The sequence below is a fragment of the Heterocephalus glaber genome, unplaced genomic scaffold, assembly GCF_053883595.1.
Source record: "Heterocephalus glaber isolate CG9 unplaced genomic scaffold, H.glaber_assembly_v1.0 deba00001465, whole genome shotgun sequence".
Taxonomy (NCBI): Eukaryota; Metazoa; Chordata; class Mammalia; order Rodentia; family Bathyergidae; genus Heterocephalus; species Heterocephalus glaber.
In genome coordinates this window covers 149,509-172,976 of record NW_028258312.1, presented here as the reverse complement: position 1 = coordinate 172,976, position 23,468 = coordinate 149,509, and the positions used below count along the sequence as shown (strand labels likewise).

Here is a 23,468-nt window from a genome sequence, read left to right as displayed (position 1 = left end):
GCAGCCACCAAAACCAAACACACACACTTCACACAGGTTGTTGGCCCCCAACGCGGTCCCAGGTCCAATATACTCACACCTAGTGAGGTCACTGAGGGATTTTTATTTGCACTGATTTTGCTATAAAGTGTTGCTGAGGTAGAGCCAACTGCCCAGGGCTGGACAGGGACAAGGACCCAAGGAAAGGAAAGGGGAGCCAGGGGCCTAAGTTGTAGGGCAGGTCCTCTCAGTCACCAATATAAATAATAAATTGGGAAATAGAGGGTAAATGAGGATGGGGGCAAGAACATAGGTGAGAGGCTGCAGGCCCCTGGGGAATGGAAGGGTACAGAATTGGGCATGGATCCAGAGCCTCCTTCCCCAGCCCTCTAATATCAATTTAGGGCATATGGAGGAGAGAGGGTTTCAGCCGAAAGGCATCAAGAAAAGAGAAGACACCCCGCTTTCGAGGGGCTGCCCCTGCACCCCCAACCCCTCCTTTGAGTAGAGGGAGAGGCAGGGGACCTCCTGAGGAATCCATGGAGCTGGTCCGCTTGAGCCGCAGGCGGGCACGGGCCTGGGCACCCCAGGCCTTGCCTCGAGCTGCAGAGGCCACAAGACACTTCTGGTACTGAACCTAGGGAGAAGGGGAATGTGAAGATCCAGCTACACTCTGCCCGTGGATTCTCCAAAAGCTTCTGCAGGGCTGAAAGCTTGCTAAGGCTTCTGTGTGATATAAGGCTGATAGCTGGTACCCATAGCATTCCCAGACCCCTCAACACAAAACACAGAACTTCGAATTTACTGAGCATTTAAGGAGGGCTAGACATCCTAAGTCCTTTGTACAATAATCTAACTTACTCTATCTAGTTGTTCATGTGGTGTTATCACCCTCAGTTTGCAAGTGAGGATATTGAGATTCAGAGAGAATAAATGACTTGCCCAAGGTCACACCCAGAAAAGTGTACTTGCCATTCAAACCTAGTTTTGTCTGACTGCAAAGCTTGTACTCTTAACCTCACTCACCGCTATGCTGCCTCTGCTCCATCACTCACTGGGGCGGGTGGACTAGTTTCCTGGCAGAACAGATTCACTAGGCAATACAACTGCCTCAATCCTATCTCGTTTGAACTACTCAGAGAGGGTCCTAAATCACTTTCCTGCCTCCTCACTTGTGTCCCTGAAATCTTTCACCCATGTTATAGCATAAGTGGTGGTCCTAACTTCACTGTCCTGCTCAAAACCCTTCAATGGTTCCTAGTGTCTCAGGGCAAAATAAACTTGTCACTCTGATCTATAAGGTTCTCCATGACCAGGTTTCTGCCATTCTTTCTTCCCTCTTCTCTCATTACATCTTCCCTGCACACCACATACGCTAGATTCTTTCAGATACTCTAATCCACTAACATCTCTCTCACCCTCACAACTGTGCTTGGCATACCTACCCTACTCCCTTTCACCTGGCAAACTTCCTCTTGGAGCCTCTCAGTTTTCTATCACCTCTTACAGGTAGCCTTCCTGACACCTGAAGGGCCATCTCCTCGGTCATCCTGTGGTGTACAACTTTCTGGTGTGTTTCTGTTCTATTCTAAGTGCTCTGTAAAGGAAAAGGCTGTGCCTTCTATACTCCTGGATTCCCAGGGGCAAGTATGGTCCCAGTAGTATGCACTCACATTTGTTGACTGAGTAAGTGAACTGAACTAATGGAGCTTAAGCATCGCACATTTGAATGACCACAGATGCCAAGAAAACCTAATGAAGAGAATCAGGAAAGACAATGCCAATCCTACAGAGCACAGCCCCTACACAACTCTACATGCATGAAATGTATGTGGAAACCCTGTCAGGGATCCTCATGCTCTAAGAAACGCAGGCATAGCAATTACTGTATAAAATGTCCTGGCCTTTAAATATTGGCATATAACCAAAACTGACTAAAACCAGAATGAGGCCCAAAGTACTTGTGAACCAATAAGCTCTGGGATCACTGGTCTGTGAACTGTGGAAAAGCTGCGATCTTGAGCTCAGTCCCCAGGACAGAGCAGCAGCAAAGCAATACCACCCCTCCCACCCACCTTTTCCCCACCCCGAACTCACCATACAGGCAGCCTGCACAGCTTCAGAGAGTCCTCCAGCATGGGGCTGGCACCAGAAAGCTGCACACTGGAAGCTCTGATGGCCAAGGTCAGCAATGAGGCCAAAGGTGTGTGGGTCACGGCCAATGCCAATAAAGGTCACAAGGCGGACTGGGCACTGCCACAGTGGCTCCTCTTCTGTACTGGCTTCTGCCTGCCCACACCACACCTAGTCACTAGAGGGCCAAGCACTGGCTGGACCCACTCTTCCAGCAGCAGGCAATGGCTCCCTCAGCATCCCTGCTCACCCTCCACAGTCCCCAACTTCATTCATCCTTTTCTGGTACCTGAATGGGATGTGCAGTCATGACAGAGTCAGATACACTGAGCATGGCAGGGACCCAGGTGTTCTGGTCCCCCCGGGCGGTGAGGGTACCAATGGCCTCATTCAGCACATCCATGCCTGGAGGGACATCCCACTGTTGTACCTCCCAGTGTTTTTTTTTAAGGGATCTGCAAAGAATATCTAGGTCCCATCTCACTTACTTGGGATTCAGTAAGATGGGAAGAGGATAGCAGGGACTGGCTTAGAATTCTAAGTTGGGAAAGCCAATACATCCAAAGCTATGTAAGGGCATGGGAGGACTCAGAGAAAAGGTGATAAGACTCCCACCTCACCCACCTTCCCCGATTTATGTAGCTCAGCCCATCCAGCTGCCCCCACCCCATCCTCACCCATGGCTTTGGTGACTGGCAGGATCCCCATGTACAATGCCTCATACTTCTGAGCAGCCTGGCTCACTGCATCCAGCAGCTCCACTGAAATATACACACCAAGTTGCCAGGAGAACTCGCTCAGTTACCCCTTTCCCCACCTTTCTGAATGGCCCAAGACCCAGGCTAGAGCTGTTGCTAGTAGAAGAAAGACCATGGATGCTCCTCCAATTCAGGGCTTGGGATCCCTTGGATCGATCTCTGGGATCAGACATATCTCAAGAGAAGTGTTAAAATAACCAGGAAACACACCCCTGCCACCACTCCCATCTTTCACCAAAGCAGCCTGATACCTTGTCGAGGCAGGTCTTCAGGGGAGATGGGGTCTGGGGAGCAGCAAGCAGCATCGCCACTGATCCTAACTCGTTCTGATAAGATCTAAAATACAGTGTAGTCAGCATAAGGCCCAGGGTGGGGGGAGGGAGCTAACTACCCTGGAAGTTTCAGCCCCAGATCCACATCCACATCCCCTCCTCCACCCCCCATCCCAGCCCTTACCTGGGCACAGAGACCATGTAGAGCACTTGCAATAGCCTTGGCAGGAACATTACAATGAAACACATGACACTTGAGCATACAGCTGTCTTTGTCACCCGCCACAAAAGCGAAGTCCCTGGCAGAGGTAGAAATGGGGCTGGGATAGAGCTGGTTAGTGGCAGGGACCTATAATGCCCTCAAGGGACTTTTTTTTTTTGTACCGGGGATCGAACTCAGGTCCTTGTGCTTTCGAGGCAAGCGGCGGAACCAATGAGCTAAATCCCCGGCCCTCAAGGGACTTTTAATGTCAACATAAGGATAAAGCAACACTAGGGTAGAGATGTCAGAGCTGGGGTTCAAGGTACATGGTTGTCACATACCTGTCACTGTTCCAGAAGCATGTGGGAGCACAGGAGAGAATCAGCCCAGCCTCTCAGGCTCTCACCTATCTGTCCCTGCTGAGCTGGGGGCTGAGCTGGGCCCACCCTCCCCCACCAGGGCTGGACCAGGCAGGAGAGGCAGTGCTGGGTTCATATCAGGATCTGTGTCCAGGGGTTCAGGTACCAGGGATCAGCATCAGTGGGTAGCACAGCCTGCAGGGGGAGGGAGAAGCAGCTCTCGCTTGGGGGATGCAGAAGTCCTCACCGGCCCTTGGAGCTGCCCACGCCCCATACACGGATGTGCACCAGAGGCTGGCAGTGGATCAGACTGTGGTCCAGAGGATTCACCAGACTCATGGCATCTTTCTTCAGGATCATCAGCATGTTCTGGCCCTGCCAAGGACAGAGATCAACTCAGAGATCAGATAAAGGTGACTGACTGTCATGAAGAACAGGCAATTTGGGGATAACTATCTCTGTTGGGGCATAGACTGCACCCTCTGTCGGGCAAGACAACTCACCTCACCCCAAGCACCATCTGGGGGCTGGCTCCGGTTGCGTGTCTGGGCCAGCTGCTGGATACAGTTATTGACTGCAATACTGCTCTTCCCTGGTGCCAGATCCTCTTCCGGTACCTCCACCCAACCCAGAGAGCGGACTGCAAAGCACTGACAAGTTGGAGGAAGGGACAGGAATGAGTACAGAGGGAATAGGTTGTCAAGTGCCCCAGGCTCCACCCATACAAACAGTAGTCTCTGCTTTCACCCTTGATCATCTCTTCTCAGTGCACTTGTACCCCTGGTCTTTCCATTGGGATCTTGCAATGTTCTAGGCCCCCAATCCCCTGAGCTCCAAATCACTACCTTAGCCCCTGGTTCCAGGCTCTGGATATAGGATTCTTCACCATACCAGGTCAGAGAGTTACTAGAACAGAGAGCAGAGCTTGTGAGAACTATACTTCCTACAGTAAGGACAATGGTGAGGCCCAGGCTACTTAATCAGCACAGGGTTTGGGAGGGCACCCAGACTATAACACCACAAATATAAAATCCGAGCGGGGTAGATCAGAGGACATATTAAATTATGTAAATATATGGCTTGACATTTGAGGGAAAATTCAGGAAACAGGACCCAGACACAGGGCATAAAAGCTACAAACGTGTAGCAGCATCCAAAATGTGGATAAGACCCCCAAACTGGGATGAGACCCAAGAACACAGGATAGGATCCTTCACAGAGCCTAAGACAATAACCAAGGTCTAGAACACGATAGATCATGACCTAGAATATGAAAAAGAACATGTAGCTAATGACAAGAACTTAGAACAAGGGCCAAAACTTAGAATCAAGGACATAGGATGAAGCCAAAGGCACAGAATAGGGCTCAAAAAGGCACAGAGTCTAGAACCCGAGCTGAAAGACTGAAGGTCCAGCAGCGTTTTTAGACAAGGTCTCGCTACACAGTTCAGGCTGCCCTTGAACTCACTACATAACTCAGGCTGGCCTCAAACTTGTAGTGATCTGGCCTCTGCCTCTCAAATATTGGGATCACAGGTGCGAACCACCACGCCCAGCTCCCAGGTGCATATTTGAGTGTTATGGAACCCTAAGCCTTTTATTTTCACCTGGGGAATCCCTGTTACCTCCGGTGCAGCGAGCTCTCTAAACTGGAGAAAGATCTTCCTTTGGGAGACTGCAGTCCCCAAATCCTCTCCGTGCCCTGTAGGGTATGGGTTAGTCAGTGTAGCAGCAGGCCTAGGTCCACACTTGTGCTCAGGTCCCCCTCTTTACATTTCACCTACCGTGCTTGGGTTCTCTTCATCTCCTAGTTCCCAGGCTGGGCGCTGCCACTGGGTGCTACCGCTGGGTACATGCCAATAGTAAGTACCTGCAGCATCACGGATCTTCCTCCAGCCAGGGGGCAGGCCTGGCTCCCCCTCCAGACTCTGGTCCCCCCATAAGTCATCTATAGGAACAAGACATTGCAGAGGAGGGACATATTCGTGAGTTCAGAATAACACCTCATCATTACCCTCCCACCATTCCACAGGGGCAGCCTTTAGGCTAGAACTCCAGGCTCTCCAATATTAAAAGACACTGCAAGAAAAGATTAGGGTTTATTTGTCCCCTTGTCCTCCGATCAAGACGAACCCCCTACCCTGTCTTTGAGTCGGGAGCAGTGCCTTTCTCACTCCCTTATCTCCCCTCAGTTTCTAGTCCTCCCATCCAGGCCTTCAGTGCACACCGTCGCAGTTGACCAGAATGATAGCCAGCATGTAATCCTTGCCCAGCATAGCCCCGCCGCGTCCCCGCTGGCCCGCACTCTCAGCCCAGCGCGACCTCCGGAGCTGCTGCACCTACAAGCCCAGCCTCTGCGCCGGAGACAGCCAAGCCCACCGGCGCCGCACAAACACTGAGTAGGACAGGGCCTGGATCAGGGGCGGGAAGGGGTGGGAAGGGGCGGGCCTGAGCAGCACCGCCCGCCTTGGTGGGGAGGGTTAGAGTCTCACGTGGGTGCGTGTTTCCGTTCGTGGGGCTAAGGGAGGAGCACAGGCGACAGCCAACTCGCTGATACCAGCGCGCAGGCTATGAAGAACTGGAGGACGAAAATGCACCACACGCACTCGCGCACGAGATCATCCCGGGGTCATATGCGCGCGCACAAGCAGCCTGGCACGCTACGGGAAGGGTCACGTGATAATATCTGAGCGCAGACCTCTGCACGCGAAGGTTAGGAAAATGCCCCACCCTTTGCAGAAATGCCCCGGAAGTGCCTTCGCCCTTAGTAAAGATGGCTGCGGCACTTGGCCGGCGGGAGGCGGGTCTGCGCCTGCGCATCAAGTTCGGCGGGGAAGATGGCGGATGACAAGGTGAGAGAGTGTGTAGTGTACTTCTGCCGGGGTTGGTCTTTACACTTCACGGCCTTTTTAGTTTCAGGGAGGACTTTTTAGTTGGGGATATGGCTCAGCGGTAGGGATACCCCTTCTTTTTGGGGGGCTCTTTTGACCACCTCAACAGTGAAGGGTGGCGTTGGGGCAGTTTTAGGCGAGGCAGGAAGTGCCCAGCGTTGCTTCCCAGGTGTCCCCTCCTGGCAAACATCACGATGCCCAGTTACTAGTGCACACGCAAACATTCACCCTTACCACCCAGAGATAGCATTTCTAGTCTACAGAGGCACACTCATACCACCTTCATTCAAACACTCTCTTACTCTTAAATTCATACTTATTTGCGATCAGAATCACTCATTCACACTTCTGCCGGCTGTCATTCCTTGTTACTTCTAGTTGCTCTCATTCAGTTTGGGATGGCCTTGGGAATAAAGGAAGAAAGCCCCAGCAGAAATAAAGTTTACCCTCTAATTGTTTAGGAAACTGCTTTAATCCATTATTCACTGTTGATCTAGAAGCCCGGCATCACCTGCATATTTACTAAGTTCTTCCAGTCCCAGTGTCAGTCACTGGGACACAGCAGGCAGGACAGTGATGGCCGTTTGCAGAGAGCTCATAGTTCCTCAGTGGTCCTTTCCTCATAGAAATGTTTGAAGGTTCCTACTGCCTTTCCTACATACTACTTGCTATATGAGATTCCTGTAAAGGTTGTTACAGGTTACTGAGGAAAATTCCATTTGTTATCCTCTCCCAGACCCCTATGTGAATTCCGTGCTTTTCAGTGCTTTTCTTCTTTTACTATTGCCATCTCAAGAAGGTTTTATATAAAGATATTTCTCAGACCCACCCTCTTCCTAACTCCCAGCGTCATGGAAATGAGCAGGGGCCAGCTCAGTACACTGACTCAGCCTCTCCCTTGTCCTAGGATTCTCTGCCCAAGATTAAGGACCTGGCATTTCTCAAGAACCAGTTGGAGCGCCTGCAGCAACGAGTGGAAAATGAAGTCAACAGTGGTGTAGGCCAGGTAGGGGCTGTCCTACCCCTTGCCTTAAGTTTCATTGCCCAGCTTGCTTTGAGAATGCTGAATGGGTGGTAGCAGTTTATTCACCAAATGGTTATTGAGGGCTTGTTCTCAGTCACCCGAAGGAAAATTTCCCTAAGAACATAACACTTGAACTAAAAGCTTAAGTAGGAGGTAACTAGAATAGGGTTTAGTCTGTATACCACCATAAGAAGATTAACTTTCCAAACAGATGGAACAGCATTTGCACAGGAAGCAGCATTATAAGCATGACGAGGATGCAGCAGTAGAGGAACATTAGGAAATGAGGCTAGAGAAACACAGAGTTCAGATTTCCTAGGAGAATCTCTGGCCTTCTCACAGTAGGATGATGAGGTTGGAGACTTCTGATCCCAGGGTTTTTTTTTTTTTTTTTTTGAATTTGCTATGTAATGCAGACTGGCCTTGAACTCAGGGCAATTCTCCTGCCTCATCACCTGAGTGTTGGGATTACAGATGTGTGACCCCAGGATTCTGAGATTGTATTATCAGGACTTCTCTGAGTTCTTTTTCTAGCTCCAGACCCTTGAGAAAATCTTTGGTGAAAATACCACAGCTGTCCAGATTGAGGAGGAGCAAATTTTATTAAATTTACTGAGCCCACCTTGAGTAGTTCCAGGCTAGAGAAGGGAGACAGCCTGCCTGAGTTTCTTTCTGCATCTTTGTCTGCAGGATGGCTCGCTCTTGTCATCCCCATTCCTCAAGGGATTCCTGGCCGGCTATGTGGTGGCCAAACTGAGGGCATCAGCAGTTTTGGGATTTGCCGTGGGCACCTGCACTGGCATCTACGCAGCTCAGGCATATGCTTTGCCCAACGTGGAGAAAACATTGAGGGACTACTTCCAATCACTTCGAAAGGGGCCTGACTAGCTCCAGATCCCATGGGAGAGGAAGGATGAGCAACTGGGCCTGTAGGTGGAGCCCTTTTGACCACAGACATCTATCTGGCTTCCCCGGCTGTCATCCATCTGTCCTGCCACCTTCATCTTTGCTTTTTTTCCTGCAGAGGCTGTACAGTGGCTTGTCAGCCCACACCCTGGATTCCTTCCCTTCCTGCCTCCATGGGACTGGCCCCAAGACTATGATTCACCCACCCCTTCCCCTTCTAGCCCTAACTTTGGAATGTGCAGCTGACTCTGATCTTCAGTGTTCTCTCTCACAATGTACCCCACCTTCTCCTTCCTGGAAGCTGGCTCTATAACTTGATTTCTCTCAAATGTATCCCAATCTCTTTGCCCCTTGCTAGCTACACAGGCTGCCCAGGGTCTGACTGGGGCATGAGTGCAGAGGAGGGGGGTATACCTGGCCTGGGCCATCACAGGCAGGCCCGTTGGACCCTGATGCTCCTCCTGTCTACTGCCATGTATGGTGCACATGCCCCATTGCTGGCACTGTGCCATGTGGATGGCCAAGTACCCTTCCGACCCTCCTCAGCTGTGCTGCTCACTGAGCTGACCAAGCTACTGTTGTGCGCCTTCTCCCTCCTGGTAGGATGGCAAGCGTGGCCCATGGGAGGCCCACCCTGGCGCCAAGCTGCTCCTTTTGCACTATCAGCCCTGCTCTATGGTGCCAACAACAACCTGGTGATCTATCTACAACGTTACATGGACCCCAGCACCTACCAGGTACTGAGCAATCTCAAGATTGGAAGCACAGCCCTGTTGTACTGCCTCTGCCTCCAGCGCCGCCTCTCTGCACGCCAGGGGTTGGCACTGCTGCTGCTGATGATTGCAGGGGGCTTTTATGCAGCAGGTGGCCTGCAGGACTCTTGGAACACTGTTCCAGGGCCCCCACCAGGAGCTGCTGCCAGCACCATGCCCCTGCATATCACTCCACTGGGATTGCTGCTCCTCATCCTGTACTGCTTCATCTCAGGCTTGTCCTCTGTGTACACAGAGCTCCTGATGAAGAGACAGCAACTGCCCCTGGCACTACAGAACCTCTTCCTCTACACTTTCGGTGTGCTGCTGAACCTTGGTCTGCATGCAGGCAGTGGTCCTGGCCCAGGCCTCCTGGAAGGTTTCTCAGGATGGGCAGCACTTGTTGTGCTGAGCCAGGCACTCAATGGCCTGCTCATGTCAGCTGTCATGAAGCATGGCAGCAGCATCACACGCCTCTTTGTTGTGTCCTGTTCTTTGGTGGTCAATGCTGTGCTCTCAGCAGCCCTGTTGGGACTGCAGCTCACAGCCACCTTCTTCCTGGCCACATTGCTCATCGGGCTGGCTATGCGCCTGTACTATAGCAGCCACTAGATCCTGACCATCTCCAGTCACTTTCTTACCCTATGGATTGGGTGCCACTACTTAAAGCCACCTCCCAGGCCTTCCCTAACCTCTCTTCAGCAGCCCTGTAACAAGTGCCTTGTGAGAAAAGCTGAGGAAGTGAGAGGAGCCACATTAGTCTCTGGAGGTGCTAGATAAAGGAGTACCCCTAGGAGACATGAAGAGTGGGTTTGCTTAAGAAGACTTTTAGTTTTCCACCACACCCCCAAGTTCTTCCAGACTAAAAAGTTGGGAGTATCAATACATAGTCCTAAGAAATAACCCCATCTCTGATGTGGGAGGCCTCCTGTCTCATCCTGCGTGAACACAGTTTCTCAGAGTAATAAGTGTGTGGCCAGCAGATGACTTTCCTTGCCTGGCAGACCCACTGCCCCCAGGCATGATACTGGCTGCTTCAGCCCAGTCTTGGTGCATGACTTCCCCCAAGAAATACTCCCCACTCTCATGCAGGAAAGCCCAGTTGCCAACAAATTATACACTCATCACCCAGGCCACTCTACCAAGCTTCCCCATCTAGCAGTGCCTGGAGACATCTGCCCCTCTCCACAGTGCTGCTTCCCACACCTACCCAGCCTTTGGTCTGGAGACCCTAGAGGGGGCTGGGGCTTGTCTCAGGAAATGTTGCCCCTGGGCCCTCTTGAAGTCCTGTACCACCTCCAAGGTTCTTGGGAGGTACCATCTCCCCACTGTGGAGCCTGCCCTTTCCTAGTAGTGTCCCAGGTCCCAGCAGTCTGGAGAAGCTCTGGACAGAGACCTGGGACCAGGTACAGGAAACCTGTATAGCTCAATCAGTGTCTCTAACTGCATAAGCAATAAAGTCTTAAAAGTGTTCTAGGGTGTAAGTGCTTCCTATAACCAGTCACTATTGTCCTGTGTCTTTTGTGTTATACATGTCTCCTGAAACATAATTTTTTTTTTGGTACCAGGGATCGAACTCTGGTCCTTGTGTTTACACGACAGGCAGTGAAACCACTAAGCTAAATCCCCGGCCCCTGAAACATAATTTTATCCCCTGGTCTCCTGAGTATCTTAAAATTTTGTAAGTAACATTAGAAGGAAATGTTTTCTTTCAGCTGTTGCCAGTGGCATTTTCCTTTGGGAACTCCATGGAGCTGAGACTATTCCCTGTCACAGAGCTTTTGAAACCCCTGAAGCACAAAACTTGTGCCACAGGGAATATGGAGTCTTGAAAATAGAAGTTACTTGGCCCAGCAGAACTAGACTAAGGTAGAAAACTTAAGACTATGAATGTGGTTTTGATTCTCATTTCCTCTGGTTCCCTCACAGATAATTCTTGTGGTCATCTGTCCTTCGCAATCATGGCCAGAGGAATGCCAGGCCCACTTCCATAGTAGAGTACCTGGTGTGCTTGTCAAAGAGTTCCAGGGTAGGTGTAGTTTGGTGGTAGAACAAATGCTTACCCATGCAAAGGCCCTACCTTGTTCCAATTTCAGTGCCAAAAAAGTGCTAGACCTATCTCAGACCCATTGCAGAATCTTAGGGAATGGGGTTTAGTTTTTTTTTGTTTTTCTTAAGCTCCATAGGTAATTCTGATGCAAAGTGAAGCTTATAAACCACTACTATTTACGATGTACCACAATAGCCAACTTGATTTTAAAATTCTGACTTAGTTGACCATCCTTCCATTTAACCTCCTAGCTTCAATTACCTTATCTCTGAAATAAAGATCAAATGGTACCTATGTATGTTGACTATATTTTTTGACAAAATAGCTGAAAAGGCAAAGTGAAGTAATACATGTTAGGCACTTAGCAGGAACCAGCACAATGAGATGTGTTTATTAGTGGAATTTATTACTTTTAATGAGGTTCTACTTCATTGTCATGTCCCACCCTCCAACCTTCTAGGACTCCCAAGAATGATGAAGGAAACTGCCTTTGAAGGGTTCCTGATCACCAGGTTTCTGTCCAGAGCAGGGATCCAGTGTGACTGTCCCAGGCTGGCTTGCACACTGCTGACGCTGAAGCTGCTGGTTCTGGGCTTGGAGCTCCTGATTCTTCGAGGCCAGATCAATGGTGTCTTGCAGGATACCAGCCAGGAGGCTGCGAAGATGGTGCTCTCTGGTTGTGGCTTCCTCCTCCCACAGCCCCTGCCAGGCTTGGAATACCTGTGCCCCGATTCACAGATGCCTGTCAGCCCACCAACCTTGACACCAGCTCAGGACCTGCCATCTGTCCCCCCTGACCTGCAGCATGTGGCACGTCTGAGCGAAGGTGGCCTGCACATGCAGGTCATAGAGGGCTGCCAGGTCCTGCTCTGCAGTGTCCTGCTCTGCGTGCAGGGCCTCCACCTGGAGCCTCAGCACTCTCTGCTCTCAGAGCCATCTCTGTCTCTCTTCACAAAACTTCAGAGATAATTCATAGTCATTTTTGAGTGCCAGCTGTGTGCCACACTCTGCTAAACACTTCATGTGTTTTATTTTTATCCAGTAACAACCTTATGGAGGCAGTTGCCATTTTATAAATTTGGAACCTGGATCAGGGAGATGACTTAATTTGCCCAGATTCCCATGGCTAGAGATGGCACATACCTTTCAACAGTTCCCCAGCATCCTTGGAGTGAAATCCAAACCCACAGACATGGCACACTCTCTTCAGCATTACCTCTGACTATACACTTGCCATGCTCTAGCCTGCAGGACAGTATGTAGTTCCCAGAGCTTATTTTGCCATTGCTTCCACACAGTTTTATCCTCACTGGGAACATGTCCCCCACTCCATGCACCCCCCACCACTTAAGTTTTGTTTCTTAATTTGATCAAACAAGTTGTATTTACTGAATCTCTCTGTGGTGAACAATGACTGCCCTTGTGGGGCTAAATCTAGTGAATTTCCTTGGCTCATTTCTGTTTGTCCTCAAAGTCTTAGCTTAATGCCATCTCTGATCCATTCCAGCCTGGATGATGTATTCTTTGTTCCCACCCACCCCTAACTCTTCTGCCACAGTGTGCAGCACTGAGAATTGCTCCTTTATCCCCTACAAGGCTACAAGGGCCATGACATGTTATGGACCAGTCAGTTGTGATTGGTAATAGGTCCTAGCCCCATACTTACTCTTCTCACCTCCTCCTCAGCCACCAGGCCTTTGACCTGTTCACCTGCCACCTCCTCCTGTCCCAAATGCTTCAGCTCCTCTTGGATCCAAATTTGGTGCTTCTCTTGCAGCCTTTGCCTCTGGGCCTGGGCCAGGAGGAACTGCAGGGGCACATCTGGGGCCTGGCAGGCCTAGATAGTCTCAGTCTAGGTTCAGCCACACTCATGTACATACCTTTGGGACACAGGGCCCAACTTTTCCAACAGAACCTCATTTCCAGGGATGCTACCAGAAGTACATCCAGGACCTGACTTCTCTGAAGATCCTGTAGCCTGGGCACAGACTCAGCAGGCCATGGGTGGAGAGAGAACCCACTGGCTCTACCCATAGTACAATAAAGGCCCACAACCCCAATCCAACCCAGAAAGAAAACAGCCTTTCCCAGAGCTTTCTCTCATAGGGATTTGCCAGAAGCTCCATTTCCTCCCCCAAAGTCAGAGTAGGGTAAGCAGGAAGCAGGTTAGCTGGTCTCTGAGACTCCTCACTCCCCACAAGAATTTCCAGTTATTCCTGGGGTACATGAGGTATTACCTGTTCCTCAGAGTTCCTGTGAAAATGCTTTTGGTGGACCCCAGGCCCTAGAGATGGTCTTCTTCCTGCCACTTGAGGAAAATAATCACACCAAAGGTGGAAGGAAGCCACACATACACAGCTAGCCTCCACGTCCCAGATCCACTTTGGTGTTCCCCCTTCATACCTATGCTGTGGTTTGCTGCTGAATCTGTCAGCTGCTAAGACTATGTTAGGAGTGACAACTCCACATCCTTCCTCCTAGAACACCTTATGTTAAGCTCAGGGATTTGAAATGGGACCAGGCACCCAGCCCATTTTGGGTGTATAACTTCAAGCAGTTAACTAGCCTTTTGAGTCTCCATGTTCTTCATAAAACAGAGATGATAAAAGTTGTGGAGAGCGTGAAATGAGATAATGGCCTAAAGTACTTCCTCAATAACTGAGAGTAGTGCCTAATTCTCCAACTCCAGGGCTGTAAACACAGTTTATAAATTATAAAAAGGAAAGAGAAGGACCAAGAGAGAGGCAGGGTTTTATCTACCCTACAGAAAATCAATGGGACAGGATCTCCTCTGCTCTAGAAAGGTCATGCCTAAGAGGATAAAAGAATACCAGATTAGGAGTCTAAGGGTTTGAGTGTGATTGTACCTCTGCTGCCTCTGATGATGTTGGTGTCTCTGGGGTACTCACATCTCTGAGCCTCAGTTTTCTCTCCTGACAAGTGGAACCAATGTCATCTCCCTTGCTTATAGTACTTCAATGGCTCCCCTTGGACCTTGAAAACAGAGTCTAAACAACTCAATAGATTTATAGACCCCTGTGTGATCTGGCCCTGCTTCCCTTTCCAGTCCTCTCCTGATTATCTCCTTCAAACTCTAATCTCCAGTAAATTGAGCTGCTTTCAGTTTCCCAGAGATATCAAGTACTCATTCACCTCTGACTGTGTTACTCTTTCTTCCTGGAACGTTCTTTACTCTTTTTGCTAACCCATAAGGAGTCACTTCCTCCATGAAGTCTTCCTTATTCTCCTGCCAAGGCTAATTTAGATTCCCGATAGAAGCAGGTGTTTATAAGCCTTTCAGAGCACCGATCATAGTGTTGTAATTGTTTCTTCCCAGAAGGTTATAAATGCTACAAGAACAGGAAATTATCATAGCTGACATGGCACTATGCCCAGCACATAATAGATGGTCAGTAAATGTTGTGGAATCAATAAATCAGTGAACAAATGGAATGCTCCATAAACAGAGGGGAGGAAGGCAGACATAAATGGAGCTCCTAAGAGGTTGGATGAAAGACATACCTGTGGCTCTGGAAGCTTCTCCACCTCAGCTCTGGCCCCTTTGGGTACTGGGTTTCTTGGGCATTGGCTCCAGGCTTTTACCACCTACAGAAAAAAAGTTCAGAGTGGGCCCTGGTCATTGATGGTCTAGGAGCCCCCAGGCCTCATCTTGCTCACCTGTAGCTCCCAGAGTGCCCTGCCCAGCTGGCTAAGCCCACCATCTGTCAAGGTGTTCCCAAGGAGACCTAAACGCAGGGTCTTCAGGGCAGCTCGGCGGGCCTGGGCCTCATCTACTGCATTCCACAGGATGGGCCTCACCTGTTTCACTTGTAGCCTTCTTTGTGAGGCCCCCAGCAGAGCAGCCCGAAGCAAACTCAGGGAGCTACCTGTAAGGGGAGATTCACAGTGAATTTCTTCTTCCTGTGAACTCCAGGGCACACTGCCTGTAATATTTTTAAATTCTATTAACACCTATGCATCAAAATAACTCCTATTAGACTTTCACATGTGCTTGATGGCTAAGGGTGTTCATGGATTACTTCTTTTTATTCACAGCAACTTTGATCGATCCTGCCTCCCTCATGTTTTCCAGATGAGACAATCGAAGTGTGGAGAGGTCAAGCAACTTCTTGGTGAGTGGCAGAGTTGACCCTCAAGTCTAGTTCTGACATTAAAGCCTGTGCCCTTAATTATGATCTCAAACTGTCTGCCCCTCACTGCTTTATCCTGGAGAGTGTGAACTGCCCCAACTTATCGTCTCATTCATTCCATGCGGCTTGCCATAGGGTGAGGTCTGGGAACCTACTGGCCAAATGAAGGTGTGTTTGTTGATTTTGGAGTCAGTCGGTTAGAGGCCAGATTTTTTTTTAAACTCTTATTATGGCAAAATTAAAAGACATTCGAAGTATAGGAAATGCATCTATCTGTACAGTATCACTCAGCTTCAACTATTATCAACTCATGGCCATTCTTATTTAATCTATAACTCCCACTTTGACCTCCCCTCCAAAACCCTGATATAATATTGTTTCAGAGGAAAGAATTTTTTTTTTTTTTTTGGTACCAGGGATTGAACTCAGGACCTTGTGCTTTCGAGGCAGGCACCCGAACCACTGAGCTAAATCCCCAGCCCTCAGAGGAAATAATTTTAATGGATGTAAAAATAGGTATGTTAGTCTTTCTTTATTTATTTATATTGTTTTGTTTTGTTTTGTTTCGTTGAGACAAGGTCTTGCTATGTAGTTCAGGCTGGCTTTGAACTCACTATGTAAACCAAGCTGGCCTTGAACTCTTCCTGGTCCTTCTGCCTCAGCTTCCTGAGTACTGGGTTTACAAGTGTGCGCCACCACACTTAGCAAAAGGGACCTTTCTGAATGCTGGCTTTCCCAGGAGATCAGGCGCTCTCTCTCTCTCTCTCTGGGCTGGGATTGGGCAGGGGCTGGTTGGGTGATAGGATGAGGCAGTCTTAAGGCCTCCTCCTAGAGCAATGATGCCAAACCTTTCAACAATACAAACAGCTCACTGCGGCACATGTACCAGAGGTTCACCACCACTATCCTAGAGCTTCCCAAAGAACTCCACAACCTTCCCTCAGCCACCTTGGGGGTCCAGGTGAAGGAGTAGGCCACCATAGTTGTTTCCTTCTAGAAGCTGTGAGATTATCCAAAGCAGAGAGCCCTCCATCTCCTCACCAACAACCTCACCAGCCAATACCTGCAGCAGGGGGCAGTCTCTGCCAAAGGAAGAGAAAAAGAAAGACATCCACTGGTGGATGAGGAAAGAAACCGGGCAGAATCCCACTCTGATGGGAAGATTGACTATTTCCAACAACTTCTGTGTACCACCAGACAGATTTACAACCTTGCATAGATCTTTATTTCTATTTCGCTATTTTTACTTAAAATTTAAAGAGGTAATAATTATTGTGGTACAAAATTATATATCTGAAAGGGCCTTGTATCCAGAATACATAAACAGCTAGTTCTTACAACTCATTAACAAAAAGACAAATAATCCAATGTCAAGATGGGTAAAGCTAATAAAAAAAAAAATAGGTAAAGGAAGGTGGTATTGGTGAAAATGGTGCAGTAGGGAATGCTAGGGGTCCATCCATCCCCAGAAACACGTGGAAAAAGTGATCAGAATCAACATGGCTAAACTCGGGAAGAGTCAGATGTCTAGGGCATGCAAGCAAATGCTCCACCAGGAGACAAGCAGTTTAAACACATTAAGAGTTCTTTGTGGCTGGGGATTTAGCTCAGTGGTTCTGCCGCCTGCCTTGTAAGTGAAAGGACCCAAGTTCAATCCCCAGTACCAAAAAAATAAAAACAAAAACAAAAAAAGGTAAAGAGTTCTTTGTGGCTTTTAAAACTCACTCTAGGGCCTGGGGATTTAGCTCAGTGATTTCGCTGCCTGCTGCGCAAGCGCAAGGACCCGAGTTTGATCCCCGGTACCAAAAAAACAAACCAAAAAACAAAACTCACTTTAGCTCCGTATCTGTCCAAGAAAAGAGCAAGTTTTTGTTTTTTTGTTTATTTGGTTTTGGTACTAGGAATTGAATCCAGGGCCTTCACACTAAGCTATATCTTCAGCCCTTTTTAATTTAATTTTTTAAATTTTGAAACAGGATCTTACTAAATACCTTAGGCTGGGCTCAAACTCACAGTCCTGACGCAGCCTCTTAGAGTGCTGGGATTGCAAGTATGCACCACCACATCCAGCTTGAAAGGCACTTCCTTTTGTTTCATATATCTCCAAACTCTCTGAGCAGAGTGACTACACATAGTATGTTCTCTGAAAATACTGAAAGAAAAGCCACAACTGCTTGGAACAAAAATAACAATTGAGGCAAATGATAGACCCACAGAAAAACTAGGAGGAAAAATTAGAGAATGAGATTTTTGGGTTTGAAAAGTTCCTATGTATACTGGGGAACCTAGAAAACACACAGCAGGACTCCTGCACAGAAAAGACCCAAGAAGACTAAGGTTTCACATCTGACTGAGCCTTAGGCTAAGCACAAGCAGGCAGTGTAAGATAAGGCAGAGCTGTAAATGGCCTAAGCATAGCAGGAGGGACCCAACACACAAGGCTGATTTGCAGAAAAGACCCAGATAATTTTTATTTTAACTTTTATTCACAAGGTCCTGAGTTCAATCCCCAGTACCAAAAAAAAAAATTAATTTTTATTCTTGTTCTTCCTTCAGTCATTTTTACTTCTCTTTTCTTTTCTTCTTACCTCTTATTTTTTCCTTTTCTTTAGTTTTGTTCTTTTTGAAAACTTTTACAATTTTGGCCCCATGCATTTAAAGACTTCCATGTTGAGTCATCGGCTAGCCAATGAGATAAGAGAATGAAGGTTTCAGTGGCCATATAGAATGCAATTTTTCAAAAGTTGTTTGGCAAAATGACTAAGCAAAAAGATGGCCATAGCCCACAACAAGCAATAACAAGTCCTAGAGAGTAGAAAGATTTCTACAGTTACCACATTATAATATCCAAAATGTCAGAGAACTAAACTAAAGGAACAAAGACTTAAGAGATCAATATGACAAATACAATCCTTACAAAAAAATATGAAAAAATAGTCTTCTATCTATGAAAAATTAAGATGCATGCCAAAGAACAAGAAAGTATGGCTCATAAGAATTAAAGGAATTAACATAAACTGCCCCTGAAGATGCACAAATATTGAAAACTGAATTAACTACATAAAGACTTTAATTCAGCTATCTCAGACAACAGAAATAAATCAAGTAATGATGTCTTAGGGAATAGAGAATGTCAATAGAGAGATTATAAAAAAAGAATGGTACAAAGCCAGGCATGGTGATCCTGTGATCACTTGTGATCCCACCACTCAGGAAACTGAAACAGAAGGATCCCCATGAGTTCCAGGCCAGACTGCACTACAGAGTTCAAGGCCAGCCTGAACTACGCGGTGAGAACCAGTCGAGAGAGAGAGAGAGAGAGAGAGAGAGAGAGAGAGAGAGAGAGAGAGAGAAAGAAAGAAGGAAAGAGAGAAAGGAAGGAAGGAAGGAAGAAAGAAAAGAGAAAGAAAGAAAGAAAGAAAGAAAGAAAGAAAGAAAGAAAGAAAGAAAGAAAGAAAGAAAGAAAGAAAGAAAGGGAGAAAGAAAAGGGCCAGGGATTTAGCTCAGTGGTTCCAGTGCCTGCCTCACAGGCACAAGGTCCTGAGTTTGATCCCTGGTACCAAAAAAAAAGAAAGAAAGAAAGAACCATACATGTCCCAGTTCCCCACAAGAAATGTAAACAGTATGAACTACAAACATGTACTAATAAAAAAAAAAAAAGAAAGAACCAGACAGGCATACAGTTGGCACATGCCTGTAATACTAGCACTAGGGAGGCTGAAGCGGGAGGATTGCTGTGAGTTGAGGCCAGACTGGGCTACATAGTGAGTTCAAGCCCAGCCTGCACTACATAGTGAAACCCTATCTCAAAAACCAAATCAAAACAAAACATAAGTAAATATAAAGAAAGAAAGAACCAGGCCGTGGATTTAGCTCAGTGGTTTCGCTGCCTGCTGCGTAAGCGCAAGGACTCGAGTTCGATCCCTGGTAACAAAAAAAAAAAAAAAGAAGAAAGAAAAGAACCAAGAAGGAATAAGAATTCTGGAGCAGAAATTCACTACAGGTATGAAAAAGCAGATTTGAGCAGGTGCAAGAAATAATCTCAGTTGAACTGTAGTTAGGTCAAGGGAAATCATCCAGTCTGGAGAACAGAAAGAAGTATGAGCAAATCCCAAGAGGCCTGTGGGACAACATCACGTGTGGTAAAATATGTAAACTGCAGATACCAGAGGGAAACAAGACAAAGGGACAGAAAGAATATTTGAAGAAATAATGGCCAAAAATATCTTCCCAATTTTGTTCTTTCTTGAACACTTGTCCCTTTCACCTACATGTGCTTCCCCTTCCACTACTTCACAAATTGAGTATCATGAGGCCCTCACCAGAAGCTAGCAGATATTGCTGTCATATTCCTGAGCTTCCCTGCCCCAAACCAAGAACCAAAGGCAACTCCTATTCTTTACAAAGTAAAACCCTTAAATTTTTAAAAATTAAAAATCTTCACATTCTAGACACCAATTAACTTTTAAGTAGATAAATTCAAAGTGACCCCCACTAAGACACATTGTAATCACACTGCCAAAAGACAAAAAATCTTGAGAACAGTAAAAAAGAAGCAACTTTTTACGTGCAAAAGGTCTTTAATAAGTTTAAAAATGGATTTATCACCAGAAACTATGGAGGCCAGATGGCAGTGAGATGACAAATTTAAAGTGTTGCAGGGGGAAAAAAACTATTACTTGAGAATTCAGAGATTTCTCAAAAACTAAAACTAGAAGGCTGAGGCAAGAGGATCATCATGATCTTGAGCCCGGCCTGGGCTACAAAGTGAGTTCAAGACCAGCCTGGACTACATAGTGAGACTCTGTCTCAAAAAACCAAAAACTAGGGCTGGGGATTTAACTCAGTGGTTCTGCCGCCTGCCTCGAAAGCATAAGGTCCCAAGTTCAATCCTCAGTACCAAAAAACAAAAGCAAAAAAACCCAAAAACTAAATAAAATCGAGTTACCTTATGACCTAGCAATATCACTTCTTAGTATGTATCTAGGATGATTGAAAACATATGTCCAAACAAAAACAAAACTTGTACATGAATGTTCGCTGCAGCATTGTTTATAATAACTAAATGTGCGGGCCGGGGATTTAGCTCAGTGGTTCCAGTGCCTGCCTCAAAGGCATGAGGTCCCGAGTTCAATCCCCGGTACCAAAAAAAAAAAAGAAATAACTAAATGTGGAAACAACTCAAATGCCTATCAGTGGGGAAACAGATATACAAAATATAGTATCTTATACAATGGAATATTGCAATATTTGGCAATAAAAATAAAATGCTGATGCTACAACTTGACTGAACCTTAAAAATATTATGTTAAATGAAAAATTCAGACACGAAAGATCACATATTGTGTGATTTCATTTACTGTATATAAAAATGCTCAAAACAGACATATTTTTAGTTTTTTTGAGACAGGCTCTCACTATGTAGTTTTGGCTAGTCCTGAACTCACTATGTAGCCTAGGATGGCCTTGAAATCAGTGATCCTCCTGCTTTAGCCTCCCGAGCCTTGGGATTATAGGCGTGGGCCACCATGACCTGGCTGGGCATATCTTTAGAAACAGAAAGATCAGTGATTGTTTTGGGCTGAGGGGAGGTAGGATGGGGAATGCCTGCAAATAGAAACATGTTTCCTTTTTGGAGTGAGGAAAATGTTCTGAAACTAGTAATAAAATAATTCTGAGATGTTCTAAATTTAGTTACTGGACAGAGAATGGAAGAGAGGAAAAGATAAGAGTTTATTTTAATAGATGGCTTTGTGATAAATCAACAAAGAGGAAAAAACAAAGCCACTCCACATTTCTTCCCTACGTGGTGAGGATTAGCCAACAAGGCTCTGTGACATTCAGTTTGCAAAACCAACCAAGCAAAAAGCAAGCAACAAGCACCTCCCATATAGACTGGCCTTCTGTCCAGACTGGGGTTTAGCATTCTCCCACCCTCTTACCTATAGTGTAAGCAGTTTATCCTTTCTTCTCCCTAGAGTTTCATTTAAAATACCATAGCTTCTTAGTTCTGGTGAACATTTTCCAACTACTATCTTCCTGTGCTGTTGGTGGCTTAGAAAAAATTTCTTCTAGAATTGGACCTTTTATTTTTTAGCTAGCATCTATAACAGTTCAATGACCCCTTTTATTTTGGATATCTCTTAATTTTGATTTAACATTAGTGCTGAGCAATACACAATTTGTGAATATACTAAAAACCACTGAGTTTATTCAAGAGAGTGAACTTTATAATATATACATTATATTTCAACATAGCTAGCTATTTTTTTAAAAAAAGAATCTTATACAATAAAAAAGAGAAATGAAAGAAAACACTGGAATAGTCTGGAATTTAGGGTATTCCCCTCTCCTTTTTTATTTGTCATTCTCTATTTTGTTTTTAGGCACTTCTGAATTTGGCAATGTTTCAATGATATTACAAATTTTGCAAATTAATTTGAAATGATTGTTTTCTGTTGTCACATGATGGAGAAGGGTTGTACTAGGGATTGAACTCAGAGCCTTCACATTGTGCTACATCTCCAGAGCTTTTTTATTCTTTATTTTGAGATAAGGGTCTCACTAAGTTGGTAAATCACCAAGGGTGGGCTCTATTGTGAACTTCCTGCCTCAGCCCCCAGAGTGCAGGATACAGACCTGTGCTGTCACACTTGACTTGTATTCATTATTTCTGACCACTGAGGAAAAGGTATAGTGTGGGGTATGACAGTACAGTTACTTGGGAAATTTCCAATCTTACTTTTGGACATTTAGGTTCTTTCTGAGTTTACAGTTTGATATAGTACAAGGAATGTTAGTGGCTGGAAATGAATTAGAAATGTAAAAATTAAAAAGTAGAAAAACAAAAATCTGGAAAAAATTAGATAAAAATTCTTGACGACTATTTGCAAAACTGCCTCTAGTGCATTTATCAACACCTGGAAAAACAGTGGCTGCAAAGTGTACATATGGAAAGTGGCTAGCAATTCCATAAAATCTCTCTCCTGTTGCCTTTGACCATATCATTTGCCAACAAAGGGTATTAGCCTGGCCTCCAGGGTACATTATCGTCAGTGCTGAGAAGAGGAAGCAAGACTTCAATGTTGCCCTAGGCTAGTGATGGCAAACCTTTTAGAGCTTTCAATGAAACAAACAGCCAGCTGCAGCATGTGTGCCATAGGTTCACCACTTCACAACTATGTTTGCTACCCCCTCTCCTCCCAGTAGAATTAGAAAACCTCTCAAACTTACAGGGCTCCTAGGAGCTGCAAGATCCGCAATGCACCTTGCCACATGCCCTGGGTCCCAGGCCCCTCAGGAAGAGCAGGCCCAGGACAGGATATGGTGAGCGTGAGCAGATAGCAAGTCCTGTGGAGGACAAGGTAGGCTCAGGCCAAATGCCTGTGGGTGAGCGGTGCCAGGTGCCCTCCTGTGCTTACCTGCCTTCACCTCCTGTAGCCTGCAAGTACAGCTCTGAGGCAGCTCTTGAGTCAGATACCTCCACTTCACTGGCACCTTCCACCACCCTGAAGGAAGGGGATGATAAGCTCAGCTGCTAGACACCAGGGTTCTGTCCTGACCCCTAGACTCTCCCATGAAAGTGTCCATAGCTTGTAAGAATCATCCCGAAGGCTCCAGGCTTAGAATACCTCCCTCAATACCTCTCATCTTGATGATCTTGTTTTCCCTTGTGTGGTATGCCAGGGGTGGGACAGGGTACTTGGCATTGCCCCCTTTTCATAGATGGAGAGACTAAAGTCCTGCTTAGTGAGGTACTCAAAAGTACCCAATGTGAGGAATGGACTGAGTCAGGACATGGAGGCTGGGGATGGAGTTGAAGAGGTCTAACTGGTGGGAGAGGAGTAAGAGGGAATACAGGATGAAGGGAAGAGTGTGGGAAGGGGTCTTGGGGACAGACTCGGGCCCTGTCAGTATGACTCCAAGCTCAGAGCTTCCTTCAGCTAGGTGGCAGTGGGTAGAAACCTCCAAGGGTTTGGCTTGGGGGTGTC

At 46.8% G+C, this 23,468-nt stretch overlaps 4 protein-coding genes across 6 annotated transcripts; 2 read left to right on the top strand and 2 right to left on the bottom strand.

Moving 5' to 3' along the window:
• Positions 1-83: 83 nt before the first annotated feature.
• On the bottom strand, positions 84-6,151 carry Apbb3 (amyloid beta precursor protein binding family B member 3). 2 transcript variants are annotated; one of them, XM_087180782.1, is made up of 13 exons: positions 5,931-6,151; positions 5,488-5,651; positions 5,329-5,405; positions 4,549-4,609; positions 4,207-4,353; positions 3,951-4,078; positions 3,686-3,691; positions 3,327-3,462; positions 3,122-3,206; positions 2,790-2,873; positions 2,402-2,517; positions 2,077-2,268; positions 84-616 (listed from the first exon to the last, which is right to left on the bottom strand). In XM_087180782.1, the coding sequence occupies exons 1-13, from the start codon at positions 5,977-5,979 to the stop codon at positions 380-382; spliced, it is 1,482 nt and encodes a 493-aa protein (XP_087036908.1). In that variant the 5' UTR covers positions 5,980-6,151; the 3' UTR covers positions 84-379. The 2 variants fall into 2 exon arrangements, with proteins under 2 accessions (XP_087036908.1, XP_004841946.1); XM_004841889.4 differs by lacking the exon at positions 3,686-3,691 and having other exon boundaries at positions 3,327-3,441.
• Positions 6,152-6,189: 38 nt separating this feature from the next.
• On the top strand, positions 6,190-10,749 carry LOC110348531 (SLC35A4 upstream open reading frame protein). Its single transcript, XM_021255929.2, has 3 exons — positions 6,190-6,555; positions 7,502-7,600; positions 8,309-10,749. The coding sequence occupies exons 1-3, from the start codon at positions 6,541-6,543 to the stop codon at positions 8,504-8,506; spliced, it is 312 nt and encodes a 103-aa protein (XP_021111588.1). The 5' UTR covers positions 6,190-6,540; the 3' UTR covers positions 8,507-10,749.
• Slc35a4 (solute carrier family 35 member A4) lies at positions 8,914-10,749 on the top strand. Its single transcript, XM_004841890.4, has one exon. The coding sequence runs from the start codon at positions 8,914-8,916 to the stop codon at positions 9,886-9,888; it is 975 nt and encodes a 324-aa protein (XP_004841947.1). The 3' UTR covers positions 9,889-10,749.
• Positions 10,750-13,007: 2,258 nt separating this feature from the next.
• Positions 13,008-18,428, bottom strand: LOC101715318 (uncharacterized). 2 transcript variants are annotated; one of them, XM_087180784.1, is made up of 5 exons: positions 16,426-18,428; positions 15,005-15,213; positions 14,849-14,932; positions 14,236-14,320; positions 13,008-13,634 (listed from the first exon to the last, which is right to left on the bottom strand). In XM_087180784.1, the coding sequence occupies exons 1-4, from the start codon at positions 16,586-16,588 to the stop codon at positions 14,279-14,281; spliced, it is 498 nt and encodes a 165-aa protein (XP_087036910.1). In that variant the 5' UTR covers positions 16,589-18,428; the 3' UTR covers positions 13,008-13,634; positions 14,236-14,278. The 2 variants fall into 2 exon arrangements, with proteins under 2 accessions (XP_087036910.1, XP_087036909.1); XM_087180783.1 differs by having other exon boundaries at positions 13,608-14,320.
• Positions 18,429-23,468: the final 5,040 nt, after the last annotated feature.